This window comes from Electrophorus electricus, chromosome 9 (assembly GCF_013358815.1).
Source record: "Electrophorus electricus isolate fEleEle1 chromosome 9, fEleEle1.pri, whole genome shotgun sequence".
NCBI lineage: Eukaryota > Metazoa > Chordata > Actinopteri > Gymnotiformes > Gymnotidae > Electrophorus > Electrophorus electricus.
In genome coordinates, this window is record NC_049543.1 from 22,917,410 (window position 1) to 22,929,982 (window position 12,573).

General features: G+C 42.3%; 1 protein-coding gene across 2 annotated transcripts; it reads right to left on the reverse strand.

Moving 5' to 3' along the window:
• Positions 1 to 79: 79 nt before the first annotated feature.
• ncapg (non-SMC condensin I complex, subunit G) lies at positions 80 to 12,573 on the reverse strand. 2 transcript variants are annotated; one of them, XM_035529544.1, is made up of 23 exons: positions 12,491 to 12,573; positions 11,509 to 11,626; positions 11,150 to 11,362; positions 10,680 to 10,908; positions 10,153 to 10,298; positions 9,776 to 9,860; positions 9,420 to 9,615; positions 8,867 to 9,016; positions 8,411 to 8,551; positions 8,133 to 8,256; positions 7,691 to 7,780; positions 7,419 to 7,601; positions 5,292 to 5,351; positions 5,029 to 5,139; positions 4,680 to 4,799; positions 3,136 to 3,366; positions 2,391 to 2,572; positions 2,070 to 2,232; positions 1,799 to 1,969; positions 1,417 to 1,540; positions 1,175 to 1,219; positions 1,026 to 1,095; positions 80 to 906 (listed from the first exon to the last, which is right to left on the reverse strand). In XM_035529544.1, exons 2-23 carry the CDS (start codon positions 11,614 to 11,616, stop codon positions 783 to 785), a joined length of 3,066 nt encoding a protein of 1,021 aa, XP_035385437.1. In that variant the 5' UTR covers positions 11,617 to 11,626; positions 12,491 to 12,573; the 3' UTR covers positions 80 to 782. The 2 variants fall into 2 exon arrangements, with proteins under 2 accessions (XP_035385437.1, XP_035385438.1); XM_035529545.1 differs by lacking the exon at positions 5,292 to 5,351.

Genomic DNA, 12,573 nt, shown 5'->3' on the forward strand with positions numbered 1-12,573 from the left:
GTCAACACCAGTGTATTTGTTAGCCTTATGTAGACCAGCGTAACCTCGGCCAACACTGATCAAATTATCAAGCCTTTGCTCCATGCAGTTAACATTTTATTACAAATTTCAGGTTAAGCATTACAAATCTGCATAAAAGTAGTCTTCCTGGATATGCCATTAAAGAGCCAAAGCCAATACACCCGCTGCTAAAAATAGCCGTGAAGATGAAAGCAAGTCATTCAAACAGCACAGCAAGGACATTTGATTTACAGCATCATTACATTAATGACGCGGCTAAGGTAGCATCAGACCAGTTTGGTGTTTGAAACAGCCTTTATCTTTAAGCCAGACCTTTGCCACAGTGCTGGGAAGACTGGATCATCTCAAGGACAGGTACAGTGGTAAAAACATTGCAGAAATACAGCAAATGTGAGAAAATGAATAAAGGAAAGACACCAAGTGAAAAAACAGTTTTCATGAATTTGCTTGAGGCTTAAAATTGTGCTAACTTGAGCCTTCAAATGTTAATTTTTTTAAAGTTGGTGCCAGTGCACTGGGTCTGCAAGATCTAAAAATTCCTCTTGGCTTGCCTTTGAGCTGAGTGAATTCTTAATTCCCTAAATGCTCATAAAAACAAGTAATTTTCTGTTAAAAGCACAAATGCCACAATAAATGACGATTTTTTTGGCATGCAGTTTACTTTTAGATGGCTTGCCAATTTGGTGGAGGTATTACTAAGGAGGCCTTGATTGGCTTTAGTCCTTGCTGGTATAGGGTTCTAGTCTACAGGTGAACCCAGGTTAAGGACTGGCCTCTTTGTTCATGAGGGCAGTCAAGTCCTGCTTGGTTTTAGTCAGTGCTGCAGTCTTGGCACAACGACTGGGCCGCATCACTGGAGGTGCATCTGGAACATTCTCCTCATCACTAAAAACAACTCGCACTGTTAGTACTTGCAGAGACAGGAACTAATCTAGCATCATCATCATCAGGTAATCTGTGATGAACATTTATTATATGGAATTTGAGGATTATTAATATCCCACCTTTCATCAGAAGACTCCTTCATCTTGCAGCTTTTCTTTGCAGCCTTGGCTACGGTCACTTTTTTCTGGCCTGTATGACATAAGGAAAAGCGAATGAGAAACATGTAAAACGAGCACAGATGGAAAAACATGAAATCTCAGTACAGCACCTTTTCTGGCCCTTTTGGATTTGGCCTCCTCATCTTTCACAGCCTCTGTAAGGACAAATTAAACTGTTTTACAGCAGTCAGGAAGGTCAGAGAGAGAAAACCTCCCAGATATTTGCATCAGAAGCTGCTAAGCCATCACATTTTATAAAAAGACAAGACAAAGTGCCAGACTACAGGTTGTGTATCTGCTACAAAGTATAACTACAGCAGCTCTGTATATTTGTTGGTACATATTTTTATACCACTGGCATTATGATCCAGTGCTGCCAGAACGGTGTCCTGAGCCTCTGTGGGTGCACTGCGGCATCCTTGCAGCTGACTGAGGACCTTCTCAACAGCTCTTATACAGTACTTATCCTTGACCGCCTACACACACACACACACACACACACACAGTCAGACACACACAAAGAGAAACAGCCGGTACTGGTTGATTAAATGCATCTTTGTAAGCAACTGCAATATACATTTCTGATATGAGGAGAGTTTTTTGTTTTTAATTTTTTTTTTTTTTTTTTAAGGTCACAGCACCAACCAAGGAATTTTAAAGGTTCATATTGAAACCAAATGCGAACATGTTTACTGAAATGTTTATTGCATGTCTAAGACATGTCAGGGGTGTACCTGTAGTATCTCTGTGAGCAGTTGTTGCAGTTCATTATTGGCAGGTCCTGGCTCAGTGCTGATCTCCAGACAGCCAAGGGTTTTGCAGTAGAGACGAACCTCAGGAGCAGACGCATCCCGCAGGATCTCATTACACAAGCGCACCGCCAAGGATTCGTGCACGCTCGCGCCCTGACGGGGGCAAGAGAGGAGGAACAGAACAGAGTGAGTGGAGGCAGGTCCGACTTTCCGATCATCTCACACTGTACTAAGGCAGTTCTGATGGATGCACCTGTATGGCAGCAGGCTGTATGAGAGCACTGGGTCGTGTGAGCTCTACAAAGAGTTCAGCCACGTTGGAAGTGTCAATCTCAGAGAGAGGAGAAGTCACTGGAGCGTTGAACAGAGTTCTCATGGAAAGCAGAAAACTCTGCTCCACACATTCTTGATGGGCTCTACAGGGAAAGGGAACAAATGATTGCAAAAACATATTCTCTTTTTTAAAGACCAAGTGCAAATTTTTTTTGCAAGTAATTCTGCAATCCTGCTCTTCTCTGACATGCTTTCATTTACTGTGTGCAAGCTCTGGCGTGGGAGTCGGTGTTATGTGTACCTGCTCTCTCGAGCGTAAAGCTGTAGGAACACTCCCAGGCAGTGACGCAGCCTCTGGTCGTCCTCCGTTACAGGGTTGTACCACAGCAGCACCAGCCGCGAGAACAGTTTTGCACTCACGATTCTCCCACAGTACATGAGTTTGGCCAAACCCTCAGCCGTCTCCGTGCGCAGCTCGGAAATCTAGAAGAGAGCGCACGGTTCTCACAGGAGCTTGTTTAGTTCAGCCTAAATCCCAAAAACACATTCAACAGACTGCTGCTGGGACATCTATACTGTAGCACCTAACTGGTTAGAAACTCCAAAGAAGCTGGAGATGAAGCCCCGACTTTTACACAGATGGTGGGCCGTTTGGGAGCAGGCATAAAATCTCAACAAGTTACAATATAAAAGCAATATGAACTTGCAGTAAAAGTGAAGCTTCCTGTTTACCCAGAAGACAAATCAGAGATGTTCTGGCGACTAATGTGTAATCGTGCAAACAATATGTCAAATTCATACTTGATCACAACCAAGTTGGACACTGTACTCAAGAGTGCTGAAAATGTGCACAGTAAGGCAAAAAAAAATAAAAATAGGTTTGCTGTTGTGGCTAGTTGTGTGTGCACAGTAAACTGAGGGTCCAGGCATCAGTGTAGAATATCACAAAAAAGGAAACCTTGTTTGTATGAAGAATACATTTGTGAGACTGACACCAACTCAATCTGACATAAGTACAACATGCACCTTGCTGTGTAAGAACTTACCTCACTATCCAAGAACTCTGAAAGCATCTTCAACACACTCTGCACAGGGCTCTCCTCGTCCTCTTCACTTGGCTGGGTAGCCTGTCCATCAATGCTGTCTAGCAAATCAGGTGCCTGAGATGGCTGAGGGGTGGACTTGTCTTGTAGGATGTTGATGCCATTAAGAAGCAGCTGGTCAATGAGAGCTCTAAGAGCACTGATCCTGACCTTGGGTTCATCTAGTTGTGTGATCTATACACAAACACACAAACCCTATACATACAGACAGCTCACATTACAAGGCAAAAAAAAAAGTTACACATCTAATATGACTTGCCACAGTCCAATAACAGACAATCAGCAAATTTCAGCCACTTTCAAGAGGGGTCTCTTAAGGCCACGATCTTTGTGGTTCAGTTCATATTTTTATTTCGCAAATCCTTGATCAGTGGGCTGGGCAGCGGAACTCTATGGAAATTCAACTCCAACACCATTCAACCTCTTAGGAGCTGACTCAGACAGACCCACTCTGTGGTAAAGAGCTAGCTAGTGTGTTTGAAATACATTTTCCATTTCCATTCCATACTCAAACTTCCAGACTTGGTAGATCTTTCAGATCATTTTGGACATTCAAGTACAAATAGCAAGATGTTTATTATGTACATAAATTATTTACAAAGCCAACTGTAAATATGCATTAGTGCTCAGTACTTTATTCAAGCTGCAATGCTAAAAATGTTCAGTTTTTGTCATGTAAATTTAAATAACTGTATACCTTCCCTTAACATATTGAATAAATACATTGTTTCCCCACATATTTTAAAATCACTTTTATAAATAAGAACCAATGTGAGCTGAAAGGGTTAAACAATTAAATTTTTTCATGGCATCTGAGCAGCCTCACTGTGTCCATGGAAACAAGAAGAAAAGCAGCCAGGTGGTTTCCTTACTCATACTTTTTTGATAACTCCCTGCGTAACATCCCTGGGATGTTCAACCAAGCTTAGTAGTCGGTTATTTATGATGCCACGTATATATGCAACTAAAAGATGCTGCCCTGCAATTCCCTTCAAACCGATTTTGGGTTTGTGGGGCAGCGCTGTTGTGCAGCCTGGGGCACAGCCCTGGACGCAGCTCTGCATGCAACATTTCTATTTCAGTTGCACCGACTGCCTGCTTGTCATGAGAAACATTCTGCGTGTAATTTTTATTTATTTATTTATTTTTTACTCTGCATTTTATATTTTAGAACACAGAATAGGGGCAGTAGTCTGGAAAAACATTTTCCATATTTATCCAGACCTAGAAATGACTAAAATGGAATTTCAAACGTGTTCATACTGTGGAGGAACCCTACAGGTAATCTGTGCTCAAGCATTGCATCTTCTCTTCAATGGGGATCTTTTTTCTCCAAGGATGTCAACATTATCGTCAACATTTTAAATAATATTGGTGTTTCACTAAATACTGAATAGTAAAAAATAATGATTAATCAGAGAAATCAGAAAGAGGGGAGAGTGTGGGGATGCAGTTTGAAGTGTCCAAGGTGTGTGCTTGACAAATACCTGCAGAAGCAGTACCAGGTGTGTGTTGGCCAGATCTCTGCTGTGGAGAGCAGCAGTGCCCACACAGACCACAGCCATGTTCCTCACCGTCGGGTTGGCGTTGGACACACTCGGCAGAATCTACAAACAGGTCAAATAGCTCGGTTAGAGACTCGGTTAAGGAACAAGCCCAGCACCGAGCCTCTCAAAAAGCTTTTAGACTTAACAGACACTGGAGTATTCCTTTAATTCTTGTGCTCTGTATGTGTGTGGACATATTTGTATGTGACAGTGTACAGGCAGTGTGTGTGTCTTTATAGGGACAGCGACTGGCTTTCATTCAGTGTGTATAAGTGTGAACACGCGTTACCAGAGACTCTATGAGAGCATTCATTGTTGGGCAAATTCCTCTGTTGATATTCATCCGTTTGATCACCTCTGCACACATCGTCAGACACTTCAGCAAAGTCTCTGGATCATTCTAGAGCCAAACACACACAGCAAAATTATGACAATTTCTAGAGCGTGTGTTTTTTTGTTTGTTTGTTTGTTCTTTGTTTTTAAAGACCCACAGCTTTTTCAGGTCAAAGACCTTTTACAGCACATTGGGCATTTCAACTCCAGTGGGTTTACCTTGGTAGAGTCTAGAGATGACACAGTGCTGTGGCCAAGCTCCACACCTGAAAGCCAAGACTTTTCAAAACACAAAACACACATGTACAAATGCTGACAGTGCACTAGTGAAGAGCTGGTTTAGCCTGGCAGCATGAGCGCCAACTACCAGCCAGGAGGATCAACACTGCACTGCTTTCAGGTTCCAGCACAACTTTCCAGAGGCTGCAGTGTGGAAATTATCAGAAGGACATCAGAGCTTTTTCTATGCACAAGTTGTTGCACAAAACTACTTAAATCTAGTTGTTGTTTTTTTTACATTTACGTGAAGCACCTCATGAACCTCATTTGTAACTCACATTTAATAAAACAGTAGTACTTTTTTGTTTTGTGGTGGTCACAAGGAAACTGTTTATAATAGCCCTAAAGTGAACAAAATTAAATTGAGGTACCTCGAGATTTCCACCCTTAATACATTCATGTGCGCCTACACAGGAAACGACGCAGGAAACCACAGCACAACCGTTTCACTCACAGAAGCAGCTGAGGCAGGAACATTTGCAAGGCAAGCAAGTCAGACCACAGCCACGCTGTTAAATCTACTAAAGATATTGGTTTGGTGTTCATGCAGCTGGAAACCTGAAATTGCAGCATCCAGATTGTGTCACGAGCAAAGATCCAAGCGTCAGAAGGCAATTTCCAAGATTTTGCCTGAGAGAAGCTTATTTGGACGTCCATTAAACTGGACAGTATCCATTAAGAGCTGAATAGCATATTGTATGTTAATTCTCACAGTACTGGCCTATGCACTATTAATGTTGATGGAGAGAATTTGTCAGATGATGTCTTCAACAAAGCATTTTTAATTGTGCTGACCTTTTTCTAAAATTTTTTTTTAAAAAGGCCAGTCGATTTCTACAATATGTACACATACTATTCATGTGAATTTCCATAATCAAGTTGTGTTTACCACCGCGTCAATAACTGCACACCAATCTAATAGCAAGATGCACAAATGAAGCAGTCTATAGAAATGCAACAGATTGCTTTTAAAATATTGTTGTTTTTTTATATGGTGTAAGGTGTGTGAAAATTGTAAATAAGCAAGTTTTCCAGTGAAAGCAGTACACCCTTCTCCTCTACCACACACACAAAATTGTTTTTCTATAAATATTGTGTTACATTAAGACATGCGCCTCCCCCCAACATGTGCTGCTGAGAAACAACTGACTCGTGTGAACCCATCAATCTGACGTGTTCAATATTGTCCTTTTAGAATGGGATCACTTAAATTGAAAATAGTAAAGACAGACACCTACGCAATTGCTCATTCCTGTACTAAAACATTCTGCCCATGCACCGTATCAATCATCTGTAAATGACTCCCAAACAAGATTAGGAAGACAACTAAAACATTAAAAATCCTGACAACCCCACACCAGAACACTCCTACAGTTTGACCAAACCTAAAAGCTTCAGTTTGCAATTATTGATTGTTTATCTATTACTGCCAGGCTAATTTAGCCAGTTTTTAATTTGCAGTTGTCTGTGTTTGCTAGAGTGGGTACAATACCAGTAGTGTCTATGTGCGCACACACGTGTGTTTTAAATGCTGTGGTGAGCCCCAAGTCTCCAGGACCATGTCGCTATAGCTAATCCCATCTCACTGCCATAACCTAATGCCTGTCGCACACACAAACTTTTAAATAGTTTGAAAAATAACAAAATTACATGACTATTCTACAAACACACACAAAAAGAAAACCCTTTAATATGTGATTGTAAATCACAAACAGTGAATTCAATTTGGCTGCCTTTAAATTTTCACCACGGTGCCATATCGTACCGAACTCACTGATGGCATAATAGCAGAAAGATCGCTGTTAATTATTCACCATTAAGGTGAAAGCAGTTTGTTAATTAAAAAGAGAGAGTCAAGTACACTGTGCTTTCAATCAAACACGTAAACCCATATGATGTGGAAATTCTTCGAGCTGAAGCCAGCGTGTTCAATCAGCGGCAGAAGCAGTAAAGCATGTGAGCGAGACACGGCGCTACACAACGACGTTCGGAGTTCTATACGTACCTGTGCGTGAGACTCGGTTGTATGTGTTGATGTGGGTGAGGGTGTGTGTTAGTTGTGTGTACCTTCTCTACCCGTTGCTCTTTGATGTGGTCTGCCTGGGAGGCCTCCAGAGAAATCTTGGCACGCAGTTCCTCCAGCTGGGAGATGGAATCTTTCAGCTCGGCCGCGCGGCCAAAATCCTGGCAGCTGATACACTCCTCCAGCGCCTGCTTGGACTCCACGATGCGCACCTTCACCTCGGCCAGCTAGCCAGAGACAGAGGGACACTTACAACTGCTCGGTGCGGAAACAGCAGCCTTGCGTTGCTGGCCTTGTTTAACGAGGCCTGACTCACTCTGACTTGCTTCTTGCGTTTCTCATTCTCATCCACGGTGTCATCAACGGAGACGATGGGCTCCCTCACATCAGAGATGATCTCGGCAATCTGCTCCACAGTACACGAAGCACAAACACACCTTCCACAATGAGCCCAGGCCGGCCACACAGCTCACTGCTTTTACCACTCAGTAAACCACTTCAGCAGGACACAAAACTAAATGCATGCATATGCTGGGCATCGTTTGAGCAATTAACAGCCAAAACTGAGCTTTCCTTTCAAGTGCTTCACAAATTTTATTAAATTGACTACTTCTTAATATCATTCACTTACTGTGAATAGCAGTCACAAAGTTTAAGAAAATTAAGACATCATCAGAAGAACGAAAACCAGATTCTAACTGAGGAAGACGAGGTAAGGTCAGATTAGAAGCGGGTTCTGCAAAAAAACAACAACAGACCACTGCAATACGTTGCTGGTCATCTTGAAGCATCCCCACAAGCTTCTGCACCAGCTGTCCAATCAGAGAGAGTGGAGTGTTGGGCAGCACCAGCATCTCCTGCAGCACGGCAAGCACCCGCTTCCTGGAACACGGCATTGTGGGACAGTGCCAGGCTGTTGTGAATAAGAGGACACGCTGCACACAGAGTGAGTCACTCTTTCTAACATTCTGCCTTTTCTTTTATTTGTAGGCGAGCAGTGAGAGCTGGGGGATTCCTCTGGGCATGCTGACCATACCTGCCCCCTTCTTCTGAAGTGTCCAGACAGCCCACCAGCAGGATCAGCTGCTGGCCAATGAACTCTTTTGTCATCACCAATTCCAGCTGAGTCATGTCAGCCTTCTCTTCCTCAGACATCAAGGGAACACTCTTCAGATAACTGAGAAACAGACGTATATGCGCGCGTGCGCACGCACACACACACACACACACACACACACACACACACACACACAATTACAATGACATGCCCCAAACTTAGCACCACCCATTAAACAGCAGGTACTACAGCAGTTTACCTGTCTGTATACTCGATCTGCCTATGGCAGAATAATTAGTTTTGTAGACATTTGGTATTGATCACTGACTATCAGGCATTTTTAACAGTTTTAAATAGTAAGTCCAGCAGACATTCCAAGATTTGGCAGTAGAGATGTGGCATAACTACCATCACAGTCTAGGTGCAGGTATTTACCTGTACAGGTATTCAGCAAATATAGCAGGTTCAGGCAGAAGACGCTCAAGTAGCTCCTCCCCCTCAGCACCTTTGCTCTTGATAAATTCACACAGGGCCCTCCAGTACAACACATTCTCACACGACAGAGAGTCCACAGGAATCAGCTTCCTATTCAGCGCCCCCCCCAACCACACACACACACACACTTTGGTTAATGCAGTAAATAAAGTAATGCAGTGCCTCTTAGGCAAGCAAAAAAACCCAAAACATATTTCAGCAGGACCTCAGATACAAAGACACCTCTGATCTCAAAATGTTGCTTCTTTAGTTGGTTCTACTGGAGACATGAAGCTGATAGGCGATGCTTACAGTGACCAATTAGCATACTACAAACCGCAACCTGACAAACTCTTGCTCCAGACTGTATCAAATGTTAATGTCAAATTAATCAGTTAATGTGGTCTGAAACTGTATGACACTTACAAAAAGAACAGAGACAGCACCCATCACAAAACTACAGAGGTTTTGAGCCACAACTGACTCAGGCATGCACCCTTTCATGGGTCCTCACCGCTCATCCAGCTGGGGGCCATTCTGCAGGAGTTCGTCAAAGGTCGTCATCATGGAGAAAAGAGCATGCAGGGCAGAAACTGCAGTCTCCGCACAATTTTCAACATCTAGTCTATGCAGCAACTGTAAAACATCTCCCTGCAGTAACTGCAACCATGCAGGCAGTAAATCAGTCTTTACAACATCCTTCACCGAATCTGAGAAAAGGAGAGAAACATCTAAGAATTAATAAACACTGCCTAATGATCCGAAAATCAACTCTTCACCCTGAACTTTACGGTTCACCATGTCATACCCAATCCACTGTATTTAGATTGATTAACGTATAATGAGTATACTAAAATAAAACCTTCACACCTGCTGAGTCATTGAGGCCTTGGTGCAGTAGACTGACTCTTTGTGCAATAGTCAAAGCTCGAATATGAACTTTTTCAGCAAGCACCTGAAAGAACACAATCATCAAAAACCCTTCAACATGAAGGAGCAGAATTTCCAGTCTGCTAGACGAATAACACGCCTAAGCAAGTGCCTGTGTTTTCTGTGGGATTGCTTTCCTTAAGAAAAACGAGGGTGAAGGATAAATTAAGCAAAACACCAGCAGCCTCAAAACGTCATCACCGTACCAAGGTATCCTCACCACCTTAACAGCATCCCTTATTTGAAACAAAATGATTAATCTTAGGTTTTACATCTATCTGCTTGGACGGACTGCAGGTTTTAGTGAAGAGCCACACCTGATAGGCCAGTTTCCTGACTTTCTCTTTGACATCCCGAGTGCGTTTGTAGATTTTAGGGAGTGTAAAGGCTGAAGGAGCAATGCAAGACAGAACAGCGCGGCGAACCTCAGGGTTGGAGTCATTGTCCAGAAGCAAGATGTATGCTACACATAACAGCAGGAGAGAGGGAGAAATAAAAAGCTGTTTATCACTTATTCACGACTTACTACAGTTTATTGCCAAGCTCATAGGCCATTGTTTCCCCCATTTTAATAATTAAGATTATATTGCTTGATTTTAATTTAGATACAGAATATAAAATAATTCTCAGTGGGTTTTTGACATCCCAGTAAGCATAATGGCTTGTGTCATCATCACAATAACTTACAGCACTTCCCCCACTGTGTATGCCTGGCTATTTAGAATCTCCACAGAAGTCAGGGGGTATGTATACATCATATCCATTACCTCCATGGGCCAAATCCAGAGTTAACTGCCCTCAGCTATAGTATGTACAAGCACACAAGCCTTGGAAGAACTGGTACCTTTGATAGTGGGGCAGTGTTCATTGCTGGGGTCCTGCAGCCTGGCCATTGCCAGTGCCGCCTGGATTCTGACATTTGGGTATTTGTCTGTTACTCTAATGAGCATGACTTCATGGATCCTCTCACAAAGATCATCATCTATCTGGGCACTCTCACTCAGACTCCCCAACAGTTTATTCACCAGCTGACATACACGAAACCTCACTGCATGACTGCTGGCTCCATGAGACTAAAAGAGAAGAGAGAGAAATATTGACATATCAACAATCTGTCAACCCACTGTATGTTGGGAAAAGCCTTCTCTGCATATCTTTCAGTTTTGGCTCCCCGTTATGAGGCTATTCATAACCCCAAACCAGGGGAACATTGCAAGAAGTTACATTAGTAAAACAAGGGGCTCTTTTAGGAGTCTGTACATTTATAAAATGTCCCTAAACACAAAAAGTCTGTTCAAGGAGACTCAGGATTACCTCCAAAAGAAAGTTAAACAGGAAATTCAGAAATGAAATATCTTCCTCCTCCTCCTCCTCCTCCTCCTCTTCATTCACAGGTGTTTCAAAACTAACAGCAAATTTCACTGCAAAATCTATGACATTTTCCACCGCAGGTTCTCTTGTGTAGATGATCATGGCATACTTCAGGCAACGGAGGAACTCCTCATGGAACTCAGACTTGTCCTCCAGCTACAAGCACAAAGTATAGCAGAACATAAAACTAGTTCACTTGAATAGTGATATTGATGCACTTTGAGAATGAACAGTGACTTGGAGTAATGCCCGCCCCCCAAAAGGCGACACTTAGGAGTGCATCGGTCATTTAAGGGGTTTACCTTAACATATCTGTTCTTCAAACTGGCTACAAGCTTGGCTTTGTTGTTGTGAGCTTTCTGTGCACGCTGAAAAGCTTCTTTTATCTCAAGTTCGTTTTCAGCTGTCATGTCGACGGTCCTGAAAGAGTCATGTAGCGTTACAGATGACTTCACCATGTTACATTTGGATGCATAACTTATGAGGACGTCTTAACCAAGACCACTGTGTACCGAAAAGCAACAGAAAATGCACACAGATTCCCAAAATCACAGTGAAATGCAGTTAGTTAAATAATTTATAACCAAACAAATCCAAAAGAATCTTCCTAAAGGTTTTGTGTAAGTAACACCAGACATTCGTTGGTTAATGTGCACTTATAGGACGATATTCTTGAACGTGTTAGAAAACATCCAGGAACATTCTCCATAAAGCTTTAATTTAGGTCAATATATTGCCATGCCATTACCTTATTTTTCCAATCCCCATTGCAGATTTAACGCTCTATGTGAAAACGATTAACGTGAAACAAATTAGTGATCCTGCAGAAATCACATATCTCGGGCCGAATTGTGTATTCTGTTGAATTGTAATCAGGGGCTGGTATCGATGGTTGTTTTAGAAGTAAATGTTTTACTCCATTTAAGTGTATTCATAGCCTCATACGCAGCTACCCTGCTGTCTTAAGCCAGCTGTGCTAATCTTAAACACGACCTCTAGGTTACGTTAGCCAGGTTAACATGGGTTACTCGCCTTCACTAGACAGCTAGCAGTTCATAAATTAATCATTCCCCTTACAATGTCTCGAAATGTAACTAAAGTCACAATATAACCCTATCAGCTAACGCGAGGCCTGTGTGTAGCAAAGCCATTGAAAACGACGTTGTCGATGTGCACAATTACTCTTTTGGCTATCAAAATGACTCCAAATAACTTCGCATTGCTGTAATCAAACAATGTTACGTCTACTTAAATTATTATCAAGTAGAACAAAGTGTACTTTACTTTAAGATGTTTCCTTGCTTCCGAAAACCGTTTCTCCTGTTTAAACTGGTGCCAAACCGCCACTTTTCAAACTAACATCTCGC